General features: G+C 50.9%; 1 protein-coding gene across 2 annotated transcripts; it reads right to left on the bottom strand.

Moving 5' to 3' along the window:
• Positions 1-22,264, bottom strand: LOC311118396 (double-strand-break repair protein rad21 homolog A-like). 2 transcript variants are annotated; one of them, XM_084193201.1, is made up of 15 exons: positions 21,832-22,264; positions 20,912-21,101; positions 20,084-20,213; positions 19,664-19,763; positions 19,239-19,345; positions 14,204-14,398; positions 13,881-14,006; positions 13,370-13,495; positions 11,909-12,132; positions 11,504-11,654; positions 10,062-10,207; positions 8,858-9,040; positions 4,361-4,441; positions 905-1,118; positions 1-829 (listed from the first exon to the last, which is right to left on the bottom strand). In XM_084193201.1, exons 2-14 carry the CDS (start codon positions 21,053-21,055, stop codon positions 927-929), a joined length of 1,905 nt encoding a protein of 634 aa, XP_084049327.1. In that variant the 5' UTR covers positions 21,056-21,101; positions 21,832-22,264; the 3' UTR covers positions 1-829; positions 905-926. The 2 variants fall into 2 exon arrangements, with proteins under 2 accessions (XP_084049327.1, XP_084049326.1); XM_084193200.1 differs by having other exon boundaries at positions 1-1,118.
• Positions 22,265-23,644: the final 1,380 nt, after the last annotated feature.

Raw genomic sequence — 23,644 nt, 5'->3', positions numbered from 1 at the left:
TAACCAAGTAATTAAAACACTTTTATTTCAAATTCTTTACAGAAGTATCACAACAGCTAGTTAACCATAGACTAAAAACATGGGATCATCAACTGTCTTTGAAACATGTACAAGCATTTAGTTACTTTATGCAACAACAACAAAAAAAATAGCCGTAGAGGTACAAAATAAACGTGATGCACCATGAATAAATTGCCATTATTATTATACACCTAAAAAATACAATTCAATGCTAGTCGCAATGTAGCCAATTTATCAACAGAAATAACAACCTATAAAACAAAAATGGTTTTCATGAAAACCAGGATTTTATGTCAAGTGCAATGAGGAAGAACTTGAGGTGAAGAGCACTTATTCAATTTCTCTCATGATATAAACAATACCTGCAAACAGCATGTATGTAGTAACATGAAAGTAAATGTTCTTTAAAATTTGGGGAATTCTTGATCGGAGACTAAAATTTGTGGTGTTATCTTTTGATGAATTGTACCATTACAGAACACTGGGAAATGTATTGTTACAAATAAACAAAAATAAAACTAGTGTGGTTGGAAAGCTTTTAAAAAAATGAAAAAGAACTTGACCGGAAATATAAATACACTGAATATATATGCATTCCTCACTTAAAAACAACAATACTGCATGATTCCGTTGTTGGTAGATACAGTACAATCCTTTTTAAAAGTTAGCATTCAGACGCCCCCCCCCCCAAAACGGCCAAAAATAACAAAACAAAAAAGGGCCAATAAAAACAAAACAGAAAAAAATGGTGAAAAAGCCATTTCCAATGAGCACGTCCCAAATGGCACCCTATTCCCTATATGGCGCACTACATTTGACCAGAGCCCCTAGGGTCGCATAGGGCTCTGGTCAAAAGTAGTGCGCTATATAGAAACTAGGGCGCCATTTTGGACCTCAGACAGTGTCTAAACGAGGTGGAATCTTGGTCCGGCTGTAGCGATAATGTCACTGTAAGGCTCGGTCTGGTTGAGCTCAATAGCCTGCTGTTTCTTCAGAACCAGGAAACTGTAGAACTTGGCGGCTGCCTGCTTCTTGTTGTTGTCTCGGCACAGCTCCAACAGGCTTACCTGTTCGGCTCCCGTCTTGGCCATGACGCGCTGTACAGAGGAGAGAACAGAGAGAGAGGCACCTTACTGATCAATGGTCTGTTCAAATACAAAGCACACTGACCCAGTGGGGAAAGGGGGTCGTACCCAGGGGGAAAGGGGGTCGTCCAAATACAAAGCAGACTGACCCAGTGGGGAAAGGGGGTCGTCCAAATAGAAAGCAGACTGACCCAGTGGGGAAAGGGGGTCGTACCCAGGGGGAAAGGGGGTCGTCCAAATACAAAGCAGACTGACCCAGTGGGGAAAGGGGGTCGTCTAAATAGAAAGCAGACTGACCCAGGGGGGAAAGGGGGTCGTACTCAGGGGGAAAGGGGGTCGTCCAAATAGAAAGCAGACTGACCCAGGGGAAAGGGGATCGTCCAAATAGAAAGCAGAACTGACCCAGGGGGAAAGGGGGTCGTACCCAGGGGGAAAGGGGGTCGTCCAAATAGAAAGCAGACTGACCCAGGGGGAAAGGGGGTCGTCCAAATAGAAAGCAGACTGACCCAGTGGGGAAAGGGGGTCGTCCAAATAGAAAGCAGACTGACCCAGGGGGAAAGGGGGTCGTCCAAATAGAAAGCAGACTGACCCAGTGGGGAAAGGGGGTCATCCAAATAGAAAGCAGACTGACCCAGGGGGAAAGGGGGTCGTCCAAATAGAAAGCAGACTGACCCAGGGGGAAAGGGGGTCGTCCAAATAGAAAGCAGACTGACCCAGGGGGGAAAGGGGGTCGTACCCAGGGGGAAAGGGGGTCGTCCAAATAGAAAGCAGACTGACCCAGGGGGAAAGGGGGGTCGTCCAAATAGAAAGCAGACTGACCCAGGGGAAAGGGGATCGTCCAAATAGAAAGCAGACTGACCCAGGGGAAAGGGGATCGTCCAAATAGAAAGCAGACTGACCCAGGGGGAAAGGGGGTCGTCCAAATAGAAAGCAGACTGACCCAGGGGAAAGGGGGTCATCCAAATAGAAACAGACTGACCCAGGGGAAAGGGGGTCATCCAAATAGAAAGCAGACTGACCCAGGGGGGAAAGGGGGTCATCCAAATAGAAAGCAGACTGACCCAGGGGGAAAGGGGGTCGTACCCAGGGGGAAAGGGGGTCGTCCAAATAGAAAGCAGACTGACCCAGGGGGAAAGGGGGTCATCCAAATAGAAAGCAGACTGACCCAGGGGGAAAGGGGGTCGTCCAAATAGAAAGCAGACTGACCCAGGGGGAAAGGGGGTCGTCCAAATAGAAAGCAGACTGACCCAGTGGGGAAAGGGGGTCGTCCAAATAGAAAGCAGACTGACCCAGGGGGAAAGGGGGTCATCCAAATAGAAAGCAGACTGACCCAGGGGGAAAGGGGGTCGTCCAAATAGAAAGCAGAACTGACCCAGGGGGAAAGGGGGTCGTCCAAATAGAAAGCAGACTGACCCAGGGGGAAAGGGGGTCGTCCAAATAGAAAGCAGACTGACCCAGGGGGAAAGGGGGTCATCCAAATAGAAAGCAGACTGACCCAGGGGGAAAGGGGGTCGTCCAAATAGAAAGCAGACTGACCCAGTGGGGAAAGGGGGTCGTCCAAATAGAAAGAAGACTGACCCAGTGGGGAAAGGGGGTCGTCCAAATAGAAAGCAGACTGACCCAGGGGGAAAGGGGGTCGTCCAAATAGAAAGCAGACTGACCCAGGGGGAAAGGGGGTCGTCCAAATAGAAAGCAGACTGACCCAGGGGGAAAGGGGGTCGTCCAAATAGAAAGCAGACTGACCCAGGGGGAAAGGGGGTCGTCCAAATAGAAAGCAGACTGACCCAGGGGGAAAGGGGGTCGTCCAAATAGAAAGCAGACTGACCCAGGGGGAAAGGGGGTCGTCCAAATAGAAAGCAGACTGACCCAGGGGGAAAGGGAGTCGTCCAAATAGAAAGCAGACTGACCCAGGGGAAAGGGAGTCGTCCAAATAGAAAGCAGACTGACCCAGGGGGAAAGGGGGTCGTCCAAATAGAAAGCAGACTGACCCAGGGGGAAAGGGGGTCGTCCAAATAGAAAGCAGACTGACCCAGGGGGAAAGGGGGTCGTCCAAATAGAAAGCAGACTGACCCAGGGGAAAGGGAGTCGTCCAAATAGAAAGCAGACTGACCCAGGGGGAAAGGGGGTCGTCCAAATAGAAAGCAGACTGACCCAGGGGGAAAGGGTGTCGTCCAAATAGAAAGCAGACTGACCCAGGGGGAAAGGGGGTCGTACCCAGTGGGGAAAAGGGGTCGTCCCAATAGAAAGCAGACTGACCCAGTGGGAAAGGGGGTCGTACCCAGTGGGGAAAAGGGGTCGTCCAAATAGAAAGCAGACTGACCCAGGGGGAAAGGGGGTCGTCCAAATAGAAAGCAGACTGACCCAGGGGGAAAGGGGGGTCGTCCAAATAGAAAGCAGAACTGACCCAGGGGGAAAGGGGGTCATCCAAATAGAAAGCAGAACTGACCCAGGGGGAAAGGGGGTCATCCAATTAGAAAGCAGACTGACCCAGGGGAAAGGGGGTCGTACCCAGGGGGAAAGGGGGTCGTCCAAATACAAAGCAGACTGACCCAGTGGGGAAAGGGGGTCGTCCAAATAGAAAGCAGACTGACCCAGGGGGAAAGGGGGTCGTACCCAGGGGGAAAGGGGGTCGTCCAAATAGAAAGCAGACTGACCCAGGGGGAAGGGGGTCGTACCCAGGGGGGAAGGGGGTCGTCCAAATACAAAGCAGACTGACCCAGGGGGGAAAGGGGGTCGTCCAAATAGAGAGCAGACTGACCCAGGGGGAAAGGGGGTCGTCCAAATAGAAAGCAGACTGACCCAGGGGGAAAGGGGGTCGTCCAAATAGAGAGCAGACTGACCCAGGGGGAAAGGGGGTCGTACCCAGGGGGAAAGGGGGTCGTCCAAATAGAAAGCAGACTGACCCAGGGGGAAAGGGGGTCGTCCAAATAGAAAGCAGACTGACCCAGTGGGGAAAGGGGGTCGTCCAAATAGAAAGCAGACTGACCCAGGGGGAAAGGGGGTCGTACGCCGGGGGGAAAGGGGGTCGTCCAAATAAGAGATCATGGAATGACTGCTAAGGATGCTATGATATGAAGCGAGTCCGTCGCCACAGGACAACCACATTAGGATGAAAACCCATTATCAGAATACTGCAACGGCCCCGTTTTCCATTATAGCAATTTTCCGACCTGGCAATTTATTTGTGTAATATTCTGTACCTCTACTAATTTAAAACAGAACAGAATATTAGCGTAGTTTGTTGTATAGTTTACCTGAAGGCCGTGCAGCATCTGCTGGGTCCTCTTGTTCCATCTCTTCTCCTCCTGGTCCTGGGTTGGATCACCTTCCTCCTCCTGCAGACAGAAACACACTCACTTTGAAAACATGCAGGACCCCAAGGTGACTGGACACAGTCCATCACAATCTCCAAAGGGTAGTATAGATGTGTAGTACCCACAAATGAGGTCCAATATGCAGGCAAGTTGAGGTGAAAACCCTCCCCGATGATACCTCGACACCCCTCCCCCTCCCCTATAAACCCTCCCTGATGATACCTCGACACCACTCCCCTCCCCTATAAACCCTCCCCGATGATACCTCGACACCCCTCCCCCTCCCCTATAAACCCTCCCTGATGATACCTTGACACCACTCCCCTCCCCTATAAACCCTCCCTGATGATACCTCGACACCACTCCCCCTCCCCTATAAACCCTCCCCGATGATACCTCGACACCACTCCCCTCCCCTATAAACCCTCCCTGATGATACCTCGACACCACTCCCCCTCCCCTATAAACCCTCCCTGATGATACCTCGACACCACTCCCCCTCCCCTATAAACCCTCCCCGATGATACCTCGACACCACTCCCCCTCCCCTATAAACCCTCCCCGATGATACCTCGACACCACTCCCCCTCCCCTATAAACCCTCCCCGATGATACCTCGACACCACTCCCCCTCCCCGATGATACCTCGACACCACTCCCCCTCCCCGATGATACCTCGACACCACTCCCCCTCCCCTATAAACCCTCCCCGATGATACCTCGACACCACTCCCCCTCCCCTATAAACCCTCCCCGATGATACCCCGACACCACTCCCCCTCCCCTATAAACCCTCCCCGATGATACCCCGACACCACTCCCCTCCCCTATAAACCCTCCCCGATGATACCTCGACACCACTCCCCTCCCCTATAAACCCTCCCTGATGATACCCCTCCCCTATAAACCCTCCCTGATGATACCTCGACACCACTCCCCCTCCCCTATAAACCCTCCCCGATGATACCCCGACACCACTCCCCTATAAACCCTCCCCGATGATACCCCTCCCCTATAAACCCTCCCTGATGATACCTCGACACCACTCCCCTCCCCTATAAACCCTCCCTGATGATACCTCGACACCACTCCCCTCCCCTATAAACCCTCCCCGATGATACCTCGACACCACTCCCCTATAAACCCTCCCCGATGATACCTCGACACCACTCCCCTCCCCTATAAACCCTCCCCGATGATACCTTGACACCACTCCCCTCCCCTCCCCTATAAACCCTCCCCGATGATACCCCTCCCCTATAAACCCTCCCCGATGATACCTCGACACCACTCCCCTATAAACCCTCCCCGATGATACCTCGACACCACTCCCCCTCCCCTATAAACCCTCCCTGATGATACCTCGACACCACTCCCCCTCCCCTATAAACCCTCCCTGATGATACCTCGACACCACTCCCCCTCCCCTATAAACCCTCCCTGATGATACCTCGACACCACTCCCCCTCCCCTATAAACCCTCCCTGATGATACCTCGACACCACTCCCCCTCCCCTATAAACCCTCCCCGATGATACCCCTCCCCTATAAACCCTCCCCGATGATACCTCGACACCACTCCTCCTCCCCTATAAACCCTCCCCGATGATACCTCGACACCACTCACCCTCCCCTATAAACCCTCCCTGATGATACCTCGACACCACTCCCCCTCCCCTATAAACCCTCCCTGATGATACCTCGACACCACTCCCCCTCCCCTATAAACCCTCCCTGATGATACCTCGACACCACTCCCCCTCCCCTATAAACCCTCCCTGATGATACCTTGACACCACTCCCCTCCCCTATAAACCCTCCCCGATGATACCTCGACACCACTCCCCTATAAACCCTCCCCGATGATACCTCGACACCACTCCCCTATAAACCCTCCCTGATGATACCTCGACACCACTCCCCTCCCCTATAAACCCTCCCTGATGATACCTCGACACCACTCCCCTATAAACCCTCCCCGATGATACCTCGACACCACTCCCCTATAAACCCTCCCCGATGATACCTCGACACCACTCCCCTATAAACCCTCCCCGATGATACCTCGACACCACTCCCCTCCCCTATAAACCCTCCCCGATGATACCTTGACACCACTCCCCCTCCCCTATAAACCCTCCCCGATGATACCTTGACACCACTCCCCTCCCCTATAAACCCTCCCCGATGATACCTCGACACCACTCCCCCTCCCCTATAAACCCTCCCTGATGATACCTTGACACCACTCCCCTCCCCTATAAACCCTCCCCGATGATACCTTGACACCACTCCCCTCCCCTATAAACCCTCCCGATGATACCTTGACACCACTCCCCTATAAACCCTCCCCGATGATACCTTGACACCACTCCCCTCCCCTATAAACCCTCCCTGATGATACCTCGACACCACTCCCCTCCCCTATAAACCCTCCCCTATGATACCTCGACACCACTCCCCTCCCCTATAAACCCTCCCCGATGACACCTCGACACCACTCCCCTCCCCTATAAACCCTCCCCGATGACACCTTGACACCACTCCCCCTCCCCTATAAACCCTCCCTGATGATACCTTGACACCACTCCTCCTCCCCTATAAACCCTCCCTGATGATACCTTGACACCACTCCTCCTCCCCTATAAACCCTCCCTGATGATACCTCGACACCACTCCCCTCCCCTATAAACCCTCCCTGATGATACCTTGACACCACTCCTCCTCCCCTATAAACCCTCCCCGATGATACCTCGACACCACTCACCCTCCCCTATAAACCCTCCCTGATGATACCTCGACACCACTCCCCCTCCCCTATAAACCCTCCCTGATGATACCTCGACACCACTCCCCCTCCCCTATAAACCCTCCCTGATGATACCTCGACACCACTCCCCCTCCCCTATAAACCCTCCCTGATGATACCTTGACACCACTCCCCTCCCCTATAAACCCTCCCCGATGATACCTCGACACCACTCCCCTATAAACCCTCCCCGATGATACCTCGACACCACTCCCCTATAAACCCTCCCTGATGATACCTCGACACCACTCCCCTCCCCTATAAACCCTCCCTGATGATACCTCGACACCACTCCCCTATAAACCCTCCCCGATGATACCTCGACACCACTCCCCTATAAACCCTCCCCGATGATACCTCGACACCACTCCCCTATAAACCCTCCCCGATGATACCTCGACACCACTCCCCTCCCCTATAAACCCTCCCCGATGATACCTTGACACCACTCCCCCTCCCCTATAAACCCTCCCCGATGATACCTTGACACCACTCCCCTCCCCTATAAACCCTCCCCGATGATACCTCGACACCACTCCCCCTCCCCTATAAACCCTCCCTGATGATACCTTGACACCACTCCCCTCCCCTATAAACCCTCCCCGATGATACCTTGACACCACTCCCCTCCCCTATAAACCCTCCCGATGATACCTTGACACCACTCCCCTATAAACCCTCCCCGATGATACCTTGACACCACTCCCCTCCCCTATAAACCCTCCCTGATGATACCTCGACACCACTCCCCTCCCCTATAAACCCTCCCCTATGATACCTCGACACCACTCCCCCTCCCCTATAAACCCTCCCCGATGATACCTCGACACCACTCCCCTCCCCTATAAACCCTCCCCGATGACACCTTGACACCACTCCCCCTCCCCTATAAACCCTCCCTGATGATACCTTGACACCACTCCTCCTCCCCTATAAACCCTCCCTGATGATACCTTGACACCACTCCTCCTCCCCTATAAACCCTCCCTGATGATACCTCGACACCACTCCCCTCCCCTATAAACCCTCCCTGATGATACCTTGACACCACTCCCCTCCCCTATAAACCCTCCCTGATGATACCTCGACACCACTCCCCTCCCCTATAAACCCTCCCCGATGATACCTCGACACCACTCCCCTATAAACCCTCCCCGATGATACCTTGACACCACTCCCCCTCCCCTATAAACCCTCCCTGATGATACCTTGACACCACTCCCCTCCCCTATAAACCCTCCCCGATGATACCTTGACACCACTCCCCCTCCCCTATAAACCCTCCCTGATGATACCTTGACACCACTCCCCTCCCCTATAAACCCTCCCGATGATACCTTGACACCACTCCCCTATAAACCCTCCCTGATGATACCTTGACACCACTCCCCTCCCCTATAAACCCTCCCCGATGATACCTCGACACCACTCCCCTCCCCTATAAACCCTCCCCGATGATACCTCGACACCACTCCCCTCCCCTATAAACCCTCCCTGATGATACCTCGACACCACTCCCCTCCCCGATGATACCTCGACACCACTCCCCCTCCCCTATAAACCCTCCCCGATGATACCTCGACACCACTCCCCTATAAACCCTCCCTGATGATACCGACTCCACTCACCTCCTCATCACTGTCGTCCTTGTCCTTCTTCTCCTTGTCCAGCAGGTCCAGTTCAGGCACCAGCTGTGTGAGGTTGAGGCTCTCCTCTGGGGGCAGGTCTACCTGGGCCATGGCGAGGACTGACTGATCAGCCTGAGCCAACGAGAGGACTGAGTGATCAGCCTGAGGCTCCTGGGCTCCCATCTAATGGACAGGACGAGACAAGAGGGTTAGACACACACATACAACTGGTCAAAGGTGGACAAAACATTAACAATTTCATTGCTGGTTGTTGAATACGTTTATATACCCTGCTGTTATTATTGGGTTTTTACACACATTGTTTTCCATGTAGCAGACGCTCTGATCCAGAGACTTAAACTAGGTGCATTCAACTACAGTAGGTAAGACAACTGGTCACAGGAGATGGACAAAACAATGAATGATTCCATTGCTGGTTGTTCCATGTCCATTTTGATAGTGTTTTTACTGGGAGAGCTCGTGTCATTAAGACTTCCAAATGTACTATATTCATCACACATGGCAAATCAACCGTAACAGCCGTAGAGAACAGGCTGATATCCCAATCAACCGTAACAGCCGTAGAGAACAGGCTGATATCCCAATCAACTGTAACAGCCGTAGAGAACAGGCTGATATCCCAATCAACCGTAACAGCCGTAGAGAACAGGCTGATATCCCAATCAACCGTAACAGCCGTAGAGAACAGGCTGATATCCCAATCAACCGTAACAGCCGTAGAGAACAGGCTGATATCCCAATCAACCGTAACAGCCGTAGAGAACAGGCTGATATCCCAATCAACCGTAACAGCCGTAGAGAACAGGCTGATATCCCAATCAACCGTAACAGCCGTAGAGAACAGGCTGATATCCCAATCAACCGTAACAGCCGTAGAGAACAGGCTGATATCCCAATCAACCGTAACAGCCGTAGAGAACAGGCTGATATCCCAATCAACCGTAACAGCCGTAGAGAACAGGCTGATATCCCAATCAACCGTAGAGAACAGGCTGATATCCCAATCAACCGTAACAGCCGTAGAGAACAGGCTGATATCCCAATCAACCGTAACAGCCGTAGAGAACAGGCTGATATCCCAATCAACCGTAACAGCCGTAAAGGCTGATATCCCAATCAACCGTAACAGCCGTAGAGAACAGGCTGATATCCCAGTCTCCGGAATGAAAGCAGTCGTACTCACAGGCAGGCCAGCCTCCTTGTCGTGGGCCTTGTGTTTGACTCCGTGTGGGGTGGATGGTGGTGGCATGACAGACTCATCCAGGGTGGTCCTACTGCCCTCCATGGCGGAGGCTTGCAGCATGCTGGGCTCCTCCATGATGGTCTGGTCTGAGGGGGGAGAGACAGAGAGAGAGAGAGAGAGAGAGAGAGAGAGAGAGAGACAGAGAGAGAGAGACAGAGAGAGAGAGAGAGACAGAGAGAGAGAGACAGAGAGAGAGACAGAGAGAGAGAGACAGAGAGAGAGAGAGAGAGCGAGAGAGACAGAGCGAGAGAGACAGAGAGAGAGAGACAGAGAGAGAGAGACAGAGAGAGAGAGACAGAGAGAGAGAGAGACACACAGGGTTGGTTTGATAATGACAGAGGAATAACAAGATAATGGATATTACTCAGTTGTTTTCAATTCCTCGCGTTCTCTCTCCTTGCCTCTATCTCAGAACGTATTGAAGGAGGGTCCGATGGGAGGGCATGAGGTAATCGAGGAGGAACCATTGAGAAATAGATGGATGTTTGGGGAACGACATGTATCATATGAATAACTGTATGGTGGACATGTGGGGTGAAACACTGAGGGGTGAGACAGGGAGAAAGCACTCTCTCTCTAGGGTTAGTATGTGAGGGGTGAGACGGGGAGAAAGCCCTCTCTCTCTAGGGTTAGTATGTGAGGGGTGAGACGGGGAGAAAGCCCTCTCTCTCGGGTTAGTATGTGAGGGGTGAGAAAGCCCTCTCTCTCTAGGGTTAGTATGTGAGGGGTGAGACGGGGAGAAAGCCCTCTCTCTCGGGTTAGTATGTGAGGGGTGAGACGGGGAGAAAGCCCTCTCTCTCTAGGGTTAGTATGTGAGGGGTGAGACGGGGAGAAAGCCCTCTCTCTCGGGTTAGTATGTGAGGGGTGAGACGGGGAGAAAGCCCTCTCTCTAGGGTTAGTATGTGAGGGGTGAGACGGGGAGAAAGCCCTCTCTCTAGGGTTAGTATGTGAGGGGTGAGACGGGGAGAAAGCCCTCTCTCTCTAGGGTTAGTATGTGAGGGGTGAGACGGGGAGAAAGCCCTCTCTCTAGGGTTAGTATGTGAGGGGTGAGACGGGGAGAAAGCCCTCTCTCTAGGGTTAGTATGTGAGAGGTGAGACGGGGAGAAAGCCCTCTCTCTAGGGTTAGTATGTGAGAGGTGAGACGGGGAGAAAGCCCTCTCTCTAGGGTTAGTATGTGAGGGGTGAGACGGGGAGAAAGCCCTCTCTCTAGGGTTAGTATGTGAGGGGTGAGACGGGGAGAAAGCCCTCTCTCTAGGGTTAGTATGTGAGGGGTGAGACGGGGAGAAAGCCCTCTCTCTAGGGTTAGTATGTGAGGGGTGAGATGGGGAGAAAGCCCTCTCTCTAGGGTTAGTATGTGCGTGGTGAGAGTGAAGGTAACTTACCGATAACGTCCCTGCCAGACAGAGCCTCCTCTCTGGGAACCTCAGGGTTCTCCAGGTCCTTTAGGAACTCATCCAGGCTGTCCGCCTCACCGCCCTTCCTCCTCTTCCTCATCTCATCCGGCACCAGAGGGGTCAGGCAGCGCGTGAACATCTGACAACACAGGACATACACTTCAGTCAATTCCATAAACTTCGATCATCCCAGAGGGGCAGTTATTGAGACCTCTGTAACACGATCCCTAGCTCCAGATCAAAGGGTAAAGCTTATTCAGAAGTCAAGACTCATCTATACCTAGTGAGATACAGTTAAAAAAAAGGAAAATGGTTTCATTCATCTTAATTTCAGTAGCTAAAATCGTCAAAGGCCGTTGGTTCTGAGTGTGTGTTGACGTCTGTCGCTCTCACCTTCAGCAGCTTGCGGTTCCAGAGAGGCTGTGCGGGGAGAGAGAACAATTTCTCCACTCCTCCCGTCTCTTTCCACATCATCAGCTTCTTGGTGGGAGGGGCCAGGTCCAGCGTGGTCACGATGTCAGAGTAGTCGCTGAGCTGGGCGCGGATCGACTTGCTGTCCAGCTCTTTCAGGTTGTCAACAATCAGCTTCCTCTTCCTCTTCGCCTTGGTCTCTTTCACTAGACAGAAGTGTGGATGTCATTTTTCTTTCACTAGCCAGAAGTGTGGATGTCATTTTCCCCACTCATGACCGACAAATCACTATTTCTTTCACCATTTGGTTTCTTTCGCCACAGACCGAGAAGGTTGATAGGTTAGCTGAAACAACAGCAGAATAAATAAGAGGATTCTTTGCCAGCAGTGTGCAGGGGTACATGTCCGTTATCATATGCAGACATTCATAGAAAAAGGCTATTCTTCACAAAGCTCGGGTTCCTGTGGTGTCAATGTTCAACAATTTCATCAGCTTTGCATTTCATTCCAGAGACAACTTAAGTTATTCTCTTAGTTCCAAACATGCTGAGACAAAAAGTATTTTCCCCCCCTTTCTGATTTTCTAAATGTTTGATACTGAACGTTATCTTCAACCAAAAACGAATATATTAGATAAAGGGAACCTGTGGAGGAGTGTGATGGATTTTGGGGATGCTTTGCTGCCTCAGGACCTGGACGACTTGCCTTAATAGAAGGAACCATGAATTCTGCTCTGTATCAGAGAATTCTACAGGAGAACGTCAGACCATCCGTCTGTGAGCTGAAGCTGAAGCGCAGCTGGGTCATGCAGCAAGACAATGATCCAAAACACACAATCAAGTCTACATGAAAATTGGTTAAAAAGCAACACATTTGAAGTTTTGGAATGTCAAAGTCCAGACCTAATCGCAATTGAGATGTTGTGGCAGGACTTGAAAATGAGCAGTTAATGCTTGAAAACCCACACGTCACTGAGTTAAAGCAGTTCTGCATGGAAGAGTGGGCCAAAATTCCTCCACAGCGACGTGAGAGACCGATCAACAACTACAGGAAGCGTTTGGTTGCAGTCATCACAGCTAAAGGTGGCACAACCAGTTATTGAGTGCAAGGGGGAAATTACTTTTTCACACAGGGGAATTGGGTGTTGCATAACTTTGTTAATAAAATAAGTATATATTTATTTTGTTATTTGAAAAACTCAGGTTCCCTTTATCTAATACTAGGTTTTGGTTGAAGATCTGATAACATTCAGAATTTTAAAAAAAATATACAAACATAGTGAAAATCAGAAAGGGGGCGAATACTTTTTCACAGCCCCCCCTGTATCTCTAGCAGATTTCGATTTGAACAGTCAACGAAAGAGAAGCGCTCACCAGACAAGCTGAAGAAAAGTGCTTTTGGTTGCGTTTCTACAGTATTGTGATAACGAGCGGCGCTGCTCACCGGTGATGTCGATGGGCTCCAGGGCAAAGGCCTCCTCCTCATTGTGAACCAGGGTGGTCTGTTCGGTTTGGTCCTGCATGGCCGGCAGGGGCTCCACTGGGCCGGAGTCAGGACTGTCTGGACCAGCTGTGGGACAACGTCACAAGACATCTTTAATACGTACAGTAGGAGTGACGATGACACCAGTGATTATCTTCTAGCTAAAAAAAAGCTTTAAAAATGGTGTCGTGGTTTTATCATTAATAAAAACACACAAGCTTGTGATCAGGGTAGTGTTCAGTAGGGAGAAAATGTTTTGAAACAGGGACGTACTACCTGAACTTGTCAAATAAGAACACAGATGTTTTGTTTTCTGCTGGAAAACGTATTGCTACGGTGTGCCCCAGTGAACAACACACTGATTATTATCCCATTCTTTCCGGCTCCTTGAAAGTACATCTCTTGAGAGAGAGAGAGAGAGAGAGAGATCAACAGATGTAAATGAGGAAGTTGGTCTAGGTAAAGAACGTACGTGACTGTAGGTTGTCAAAGTCGTCCTCATCATCGCCATGGTCTGGGGGTGCCATCACACTCTCTGTGATGGCTGGAGGGTCGTCAAAGATACCACCTCCATCCTCCTGGGACAGCAGTTTATCCACTGGACAAACAAGAGAAACACGGTTCAGGCTCCGCGACAAAACATTTTGGGGTGGGATGATAAACATTGGACTGCCGTCATCCCATTAGTCTGACTTTAGAATAGTACTGTATTAGTCTTTCACACAAACACAAAGCTTTAGAGCACAGAGACGGTCAACACTATGGGGGCGGTTTCCCAGCATCCCCCCCACCTACCCAGCATCCCTCCTTCGTTGTTCTCCATGGTGTCTCCAAAGTCGTCGTACTCTAGGTGGTTGGACTTGTCCGGCAGGTGAGCAGGCCCAGGCTCCGCCTCCAGCAGCAGATTAGAGGCTGTCGCTCCATGGATGATGTCCTCCTCAAAGCCTCCCTCTACCCTCATCATCTCACGGTCATCCATGCCAAAGTCAGCTGGGAGGGAGGGACACAGAGGGTTGTTAAGATGGGAGGGAGGGAGGGACACAGAGGGTTGTTAGATGGGAGGGAGGGAGGGACACAGAGGGTTGTTAGATGGGAGGGAGGGACACAGAGGGTTGTTAAGATGGGAGGGAGGGAGGGACACAGAGGGTTGTTAGATGGGAGGGAGGGAGGGACACAGAGGGTTGTTAGATGGGAGGGAGGGACACAGAGGGTTGTTAGATGGGAGGGAGGGACACAGAGGGTTGTTAAGATGGGAGGGAGGGAGGGACACAGAGGGTTGTTAGATGGGAGGGAGGGAGGGACACAGAGGGTTGTTAGATGGGAGGGAGGGACACAGAGGGTTGTTAAGATGGGAGGGAGGGAGGGACACAGAGGGTTGTTAGATGGGAGGGAGGGAGGGACACAGAGGGTTGTTAGATGGGAGGGAGGGACACAGAGGGTTGTTAGATGGGAGGGAGGGACACAGAGGGTTGTTAAGATGGGAGGGAGGGAGGGACACAGAGGGTTGTTAGATGGGAGGGAGGGAGGGACACAGAGGGTTGTTAGATGGGAGGGAGGGACACAGAGGGTTGTTAAGATGGGAGGGAGGGAGGGACACAGAGGGTTGTTAAGATGGGAGGGAGGGACACAGAGGGTTGTTAGATGGGATGGAGGGACACAGAGGGTTGTTAAGATGAGAGGGAGGGACACAGAGGGTTGTTAAGATGGGAGGGAGGGACACAGAGGGTTGTTAAGATGGGAGGGAGGGACACAGAGGGTTGTTAAGATGAGAGGGAGGGACACAGAGGGTTGTTAGATGGGAGGGAGGGACACAGAGGGTTGTTAAGATGGGAGGGAGGGAGGGACACAGAGGGTTGTTAAGATGAGAGGGAGGGACACAGAGGGTTGTTAAGATGGGAGGGAGGGAGGGACACAGAGGGTTGTTAAGATGAGAGGGAGGGACACAGAGGGTTGTTAAGATGGGAGGGAGGGAGGGACACAGAGGGTTGTTAGATGGGAGGGAGGGAGGGACACAGAGGGTTGTTAAGATGGGAGGGAGGGAGGGACACAGAGGGTTGTTAAGATGGGAGGGACACAGAGGGTTGTTAAGATGAGAGGGAGGGACACAGAGGGTTGTTAAGATGGGAGGGAGGGAGGGACACAGAGGGTTGTTAAGATGGGAGGGAGGGACACAGAGGGTTGTTAGATGGGAGGGAGGGACACAGAGGGTTGTTAAGATGGGAGGGAGGGACACAGAGGGTTGTTAAGATGGGAGGGAGGGAGGGACACAGAGGGTTGTTAAGATGGGAGGGAGGGAGGGACACAGAGGGTTGTTAGATGGGAGGGAGGGAGGGACACAGAGGGTTGTTAGATGGGAGGGAGGGAGGGACACAGAGGGTTGTTAGATGGGAGGGAGGGAGGGACACAGAGGGTTGTTAGATGGGAGGGAGGGAGGGACACAGAGGGTTGTTAGATGGGAGGGAGGGAGGGACACAGAGGGTTGTTAGATGGGAGGGAGGGAGGGACACAGAGGGTTGTTAGATGGGAGGGAGGGAGGGACACAGAGGGTTGTTAGATGGGAGGGAGGGACACAGAGGGTTGTTAGATGGGATGGAGGGACACAGAGGGTTGTTAAGATGGGAGGGAGGGAGGGACACAGAGGGTTGTTAAGATGGGAGGGAGGGAGGGACACAGAGGGTTGTTAAGATGGGAGGGAGGGACACAGAGGGTTGTTAGATGGGAGGGAGGGACACAGAGGGTTGTTAAGATGGGAGGGAGGGAGGGACACAGAGGGTTGTTAAGATGGGAGGGAGGGAGGGACACAGAGGGTTGTTAGATGGGAGGGAGGGAGGGACACAGAGGGTTGTTAGATGGGAGGGAGGGAGGGACACAGAGGGTTGTTAGATGGGAGGGAGGGAGGGACACAGAGGGTTGTTAGATGGGAGGGAGGGAGGGACACAGAGGGTTGTTAGATGGGAGGGAGGGAGGGACACAGAGGGTTGTTAGATGGGAGGGAGGGACACAGAGGGTTGTTAGATGGGAGGGAGGGAGGGAGGGACACAGAGGGTTGTTAGATGGGAGGGAGGGACACAGAGGGTTGTTAAGATGGGAGGGAGGGACACAGAGGGTTGTTAGATGGGAGGGACACAGAGGGTTGTTAAGATGGGAGGGAGGGAGGGACACAGAGGGTTGTTAGATGGGAGGGAGGGACACAGAGGGTTGTTAGATGGGAGGGAGGGACACAGAGGGTTGTTAAGATGGGAGGGAGGGAGGGAGGGACACAGAGGGTTGTTAAGATGGGAGGGAGGGAGGGACACAGAGGGTTGTTAAGATGGGAGGGAGGGAGGGACACAGAGGGTTGTTAAGATGGGAGGGAGGGAGGGACACAGAGGGTTGTTAAGATGGGAGGGAGGGAGGGACACAGAGGGTTGTTAAGATGGGAGGGAGGGAGGGACACAGAGGGTTGTTAAGATGGGAGGGAGGGAGGGACACAGAGGGTTGGTTAAGATGGGAGGGAGGGAGGGACACAGAGGGTTGGTTAAGATGGGAGGGAGGGAGGGACACAGAGGGTTGGTTAAGATGGGAGGGAGGGACACAGAGGGTTGTTAGATGGGAGGGAGGGACACAGAGGGTTGTTAGATGGGAGGGAGGGAGGGACACAGAGGGTTGTTAAGATGGGAGGGAGGGAGGGACACAGAGGGTTGTTAGATGGGAGGGAGGGAGGGACACAGAGGGTTGTTAGGTGGGAGGGAGGGAGGGACACAGAGGGTTGTTAGATGGGAGGGAGGGAGGGACACAGAGGGTTGTTAGATGGGAGGGAGGGAGGGACACAGAGGGTTGTTAAGATGGGAGGGAGGGAGGGACACAGAGGGTTGTTAGATGGGAGGGAGGGACACAGAGGGTTGTTAAGATGGGAGGGAGGGAGGGACACAGAGGGTTGTTAGATGGGAGGGAGGGAGGGACACAGAGGGTTGTTAGATGGGAGGGAGGGACACAGAGGGTTGTTAAGATGGGAGGGAGGGAGGGACACAGAGGGTTGTTAGATGGGAGGGAGGGAGGGACACAGAGGGTTGTTAGATGGGAGGGAGGGAGGGACACAGAGGGTTGTTAGATGGGAGGGAGGGAGGGACACAGAGGGTTGTTAAGATGGGAGGGAGGGACACAGAGGGTTGTTAAGATGGGAGGGAGGGACACAGAGGGTTGTTAAGATGGGAGGGAGGGAGGGACACAGAGGGTTGTTAGATGGGAGGGAGGGAGGGACACAGAGGGTTGTTAGATGGGAGGGAGGGACACAGAGGGTTGTTAAGATGGGAGGGAGGGACACAGAGGGTTGTTAGATGGGAGGGAGGGAGGGACACAGAGGGTTGTTAGATGGGAGGGAGGGAGGGACACAGAGGGTTGTTAAGATGGGATGGAGGGACACAGAGGGTTGTTAGATGGGAGGGACACAGAGGGTTGTTAAGGAGGGAGGGAGGGACACAGAGGGTTGTTAGATGGGAGGGAGGGAGGGACACAGAGGGTTGTTAGATGGGAGGGAGGGAGGGACACAGAGGGTTGTTAGATGGGAGGGAGGGAGGGACACAGAGGGTTGTTAAGATGGGATGGAGGGACACAGAGGGTTGTTAGATGGGAGGGACACAGAGGGTTGTTAAGATGGGAGGGAGGGAGGGAGGGACACAGAGGGTTGTTAGGATGGGAGGGAGGGACACAGAGGGTTGTTAAGATGGGAGGGAGGGAGGGACACAGAGGGTTGTTAAGATGGGAGGGAGGGAGGGACACAGAGGGTTGTTAAGATGGGAGGGAGGGAGGGACACAGAGGGTTGTTAAGATGGGAGGGAGGGACACAGAGGGTTGTTAGATGGGAGAGAGGGACACAGAGGGTTGTTAAGATGGGAGGGAGGGACACAGAGGGTTGTTAGATGGGATGGAGGGAGGGACACAGAGGGTTGTTAAGATGGGAGGGAGGGACACAGAGGGTTGTTAGATGGGAGGGAGGGAGGGACACAGAGGGTTGTTAAGATGGGAGGGAGGGACACAGAGGGTTGTTAAGATGGGATGGAAATGGAAAGAGATGTGGTAATGTGATGCAAGGTCATATTTATGACAATATGTCTGCATCTAAGTAATCTAGCTAGAATTATGAGAATATGTCTCCAGCTAAGTAATCTAGTTAGCATTCCCCAAATGTATGACAGATTCAGATCTGCATTCACAACAGAGTTAGATCTGCATTCACAACAGAGTTAGTTTTTACAGGGGAAATACAATATTCTGTATTATGAACTTGCTGCTGCTGTAGCATACACAGTGCTAATCCATAACCCAGTTAAAGAGATTCTCTGGTACTTTGTATACTTTTCAGCCAGTAGTTCTGAAAGTAGCACTCACAAGCCAAAAGCGATCCCCCCACAAATGTGCAGATCTGTGCACCACGTCATTGCTCTCTCTCTGCTGTGTCCACTGAGCCGTTGGGCCCCCCCCACCCGAATAACGCTGGCAGACCTCTTGCTAGCTGTCACTCAAATGTGAGGGGCTGAAGCTCATTGGCTAGAACTCAAATTGCAAGGGGGCTCGCCCACGTGGGGGGGAAATGTAGGGAAAATGTGGCACGGTACAGTTTTTTTCTTTTCTTTTAACAGTCGCTTTCAAACTAGGGATTTCACAGCTAATTGAGGTATGAGTAATTCTGCTCATAGATTCTGCATGTATAAACTACACATTGACACATCCAGCCCAAAGCGGGAGGTTTAAAAAATAATATATATATATATATATATATACACTTTCTTGGTCGCCAAAGTACCGGAGCATGTCTAACAAAACACAGTAATATTGACTGACAGCTCCTTACCAAAGTCATTGTCCTGCATGAGGCTGAGGTTCCCCACCTCCTCTCTCATAGTGATCTCCTCCACTCTGCTCTGGTTCAGGGTGAACTGCTGGGCCACATCTATGTCACTGTGGAAACAGAGGTGGTGTTAGTGTTTAAATTCAGTTCGTTATCGCTGCATACCACTGCTCCTTATGCCAGGCAGCCGAGTAGAATCTGTATTTGGTTGGAAGGGACGGGGTCTCCTAAACGAGGAGAATACTGGTTTGTATAGTCATTAGCTGCCTGTTACAATAGCAACAGTTCTCTTCCTGGGAGGGCTGTGTAGGGTTGTACTGGGAGGGAAAGTCCTCCAACAGTTCTCTTCCTGGGAGGGCTGTGTAAGGTTGTACCTGGGAGGGAAAGTCCTCCATAGACAATATATATTATCTTTATTTAGGACTTACTCAAGGTCAGGTAAGGGTTGGTCAAAGTCATGGAAGTCCTCAGGTAGGGTGATAGCGTTGTAGGCCGCCTCTCTGTTCTCCTCAGGTAAATCCACCACACCTGGAGGACACCCAGACAGAGTGGTGAGCAAATACATCAACAATTAGTAAGGCTGGGATCACACACACACACACACACACTGTGGTCCTCTGTAGCTCAATTGGTAGAGCACGGCGCTTGTAACGCCAGGGTAGTGGGTTCAATCTCCGGGACCACCCATACGTAAAAATGTATGCACACATGACTGTAAGTCGCTTTGGATAAAAGCGCCTGCTAAAATGGCATATTACTGGACCTGCTTTTCAATGGCGCGCTCAGCCGCTCACACTCCTGATCTCTTCCAAGTCTATTCCTAGTCCCATAAGACCCGAGCTACATACCTGGTCTGAAAGCCATCTTGATCTTGATGAAGGCTTCGTTACAGTCAGCCAGGAGGTACTTGGCCTTCCTGTTGTAGATCCTCACCACGCCCAGCAGGAGGTGACCCGAGGTCCTCAGCGCCATCTTCACCTGCGGGGAGACAGAACCACGGGTGTATTCAGTGTGGTTGAAATAGAATGAATAGATACTATAGGATTCCCTATTCTATCTGACAGAATCATTTCCGGTCTACAAAATATACTTTCCAATTGAACGTTCCGTAAACATTGTGCCCTCCTGAACAGGACCCATGGATCACATCAGGGGAGAGACTTCATTAGGTAACATTACATCAGCTGTTGAACAGTCGACCACAAGCTTCATCCAGTGGCTGCTGTCACTAGCAAGGTAACATGATGCATGCAGTCGAAGTCAATCGGCCTGGTTCTAATCTGCTCACTACCTAGTTACAGCATTAGACCCTTGTTGACTTCTTCCACTCGTAGATCTGAAACTATTAGATTGGTCTAAGCAGGAACTCCATAAGATCTACAATGGCCAATGTGATGTCTAATGAACGGCCAAGGGATGAGACTGACTTCTCAAGACTGGACACTATCAGTGGGGACATTTTGATTGACATTCAACAAGAGACATACATTTACATTTTAGTCATTTAGCAGACGCTCTTATCCAGAGCGACTTACAGTTAGTGAGTGCATACATTTTTCATACTGCCCCCCCCCCCCCGTGGGAAACGAACCCACAACCCTGGCGTTGCAAACGCCATACTCTACCAACTGAGCTACACGGGCCCTCATGATATCTGTTAGCCAGGTTTCCCTTACCTTGGGGCAGATGATGCTCTCCACGCTGCTCTCCAGGTTGCATTCAAACACATGAGCCTTGGTCAGCTTCTTGTCCCAGTGGGCCGCTAGCCAGATCTTGGCCAGAGGCCCACGTTTGGACAGCACGAAGTGGGCGTAGAACATTGCCCCGGTTGGTTGCTAGCTCTTGAAAAACCGGGGGTAAGAGCACCTGGAAGAGAGAAAGCAGTATATAAAGCTATAAGATGACATGTGAAATATAAACTTTTTCAAATGTGTAGGTAGATAAGCTATTGGGAAGAAAATTCGCCATGCAAAATAAGACGGTAGTTGTAACGTTAGCTAATATCAACAAATGAAGTGTGTAGCTTTGAATTGGAGAGCAGACTTGACTTTTTGGATGATTGGAGACCAATACATCAGAAATCTCCGCATTACAATCTAATAAATGACTTAGTTAGCTAATTACTGTACTGGTTGAAATTAGATGATTCATATAGTTAGTAGCTCATGTTCAAGTACTGGTGGACTTGCGAACTAAACGTTGTCCGAGAAATCAACCACTTGGGGCTTTGATTAAACAAGGCTAGGCTAGCTTGCTAACATGTTAGCTCACATTAGCTGTTTAGTTAGCAAGAGAGCTAGTTAGCTAGCTTGAAATCCTAGCTACAATTTTGGAAAATATATCAACGTAAACGAAATAAGAAGAGAAGCATGATGATGCATAATCCTAATGTATCATAAACGGGAATGCATCATTTCACGCTAACAGCTATTGTAGCTAACTAGCGACTGTGCAAAACTGCAAATACTTTTTTTTTTCCCGCTAGCGGTTAGCAAGTAGGAGGGCCCCGGCACAGAAAGCATCGGCGTGCACTCTAATTTCCCACCACAAAACTCACAAATCAATTTTTAAATAAAGTATTATATATTTAACTTACCGATTTTACCCCCCCTTTCTAAATAAATATCAATGATTATGCAACTCCTCCCAGCGATTCTCTTCCTGTTGTACTCATGAAAAGAGTCAAGATGGCGCCAGTAGCCTTCCTCCCGCTCAGTGTCCTTTTAAAACCAGCAGGACGTTCACAGACCGCTCAGTGTCCTTTTAAAACCAGCAGGACGTTCACAGACCGCTCAGTGTCCTTTTAAAACCAGCAGGACGTTCACAGACCGCTCAGTGTCCTTTTAAAACCAGCAGGACGTTCACAGACCGCTCAGTGTCCTTTTAAAATCAGCAGGACGTTCACAGACCGCTCAGTGTCCTTTTAAAACCAGCAGGACGTTCACAGACCGCTCAGTGTCCTTTTAAAACCAGCAGGACGTTCACAGACCGCTCAGTGTCCTTTTAAAATCAGCAGGACGTTCACAGACAGAACATTACAAAGGGAGGAGTCTGTTCGTGTTGACAGCCAGCTGCAAATGGCAATGCATATGCGTTGACCAATGATAGCGGGCGAGATGTTGTTTAAATTCGATTATTGCAATTGAAAATATGTAATCTGATTAATACAAGTGTGTGTGTGTGTTGCTCAGTTGGTAGAGCATGGCGCTTGCAACGCCAGGGTTGTGGGTTCGATTCCCACAGGGGGCCAGTCTGAAAAAAAAAAGAATTATGCACTTACTAACTGTAAGTCTCTCTGGATAAGAGCGTCTGCTAAATGACTAAAACATTTTTTTGTAAATGTAGGAAAATGTATGCACTAACTACTGTAAATTGCTCTGGATAACTGACTAAAATGTATGTGTGTGAAAGATAGAGAAGGGTGAGACGCTTTGCTCCAGAGACACACTTTAAAATGTGCTATGGCCCCTGACGTGAACGGGCAAAAGTCAAATCGAATACATTTTGATTTGTCACATGCTCCTAATACAACAGTTATACCGTGAAATGCTTATGTACAAGCCCTTCCCCAACAATGCAGAATTAAAATGTAAAAACGTTAAGCTAAAAAGGTAATAGTAACACAATAATAAAAATAACAATAATGAGGCTATATACAAGGAGGACCGAGTCACTGTGCAGGGGTACGAGGTAGTGATGAGGCTATATACAAGGAGGACCGAGTCACTGTGCAGGGGTACGAGGTAGTGATGAGGCTATATACAAGGAGGACCGAGTCACTGTGCAGGGGTACGAGGTAGTGATGAGGCTATATACAAGGAGGACCGAGTCACTGTGCAGGGGTACGAGGTAGTGATGAGGCTATATACAAGGAGGACCGAGTCACTGTGCAGGGGTACGAGGTAGTGATGAGGCTATATACAAGGAGGACCAAGTCACTGTGCAGGGGTACGAGGTAGTGATGAGGCTATATACAAGGAGGACCGAGTCACTGTGCAGGGGTACGAGGTAGTGATGAGGCTATATACAAAGAGGACAGAGTCACTGTGCAGGGGTACGAGGTAGTGATGAGGCTATATACAAGGAGGACCGAGTCACTGTGCAGGGGTACGAGGTAGTGATGAGGCTATATACAAGGAGGACCGAGTCACTGTGCAGGGGTACGAGGTAGTGATGAGGCTATATACAAGGAGGACCGAGTCACTGTGCAGGGGTACGAGGTAGTGATGAGGCTATATACAAGGAGGATCGAGTCACTGTGCAGGGGTACGAGGTAGTGATGAGGCTATATACAAGGAGGACCGAGTCACTGTGCAGGGGTACGAGGTAATTGAGGTAAGATGAACAACTAGCTACAGTGAGGAAAAAAAGTATTTGATCCCCTGCTGATTTTGTACGTTTGCCCGCTG

Source organism: Coregonus lavaretus (genome assembly GCF_964263955.1).
Source record: "Coregonus lavaretus genome assembly, contig: HAP1_SCAFFOLD_480, whole genome shotgun sequence".
NCBI classification, from domain to species: domain Eukaryota; kingdom Metazoa; phylum Chordata; class Actinopteri; order Salmoniformes; family Salmonidae; genus Coregonus; species Coregonus lavaretus.
The sequence above is the reverse complement of the archived record's forward strand: the minus strand, read 5'-3'. Positions and strand labels throughout refer to the sequence as shown.

Excerpts from the sequence above, each read along its gene's own strand:
- LOC311118396 (XM_084193200.1), bottom strand. The coding sequence starts at position 21,055 with ATGTTCTACGCCCACTTCGTGCTGTCCAAACGTGGGCCTCTGGCCAAG. Across the intron at positions 19,346-19,663 it reads CAACCCTTACCTGACCTTGA|TGACATAGATGTGGCCCAGC; the intron begins GTAAGTCCTAAA and ends CTGTTTCCACAG. Across the intron at positions 13,496-13,880 it reads CTTTGACAACCTACAGTCAC|CTGGTCCAGACAGTCCTGAC; the intron begins GTACGTTCTTTA and ends GTTGTCCCACAG.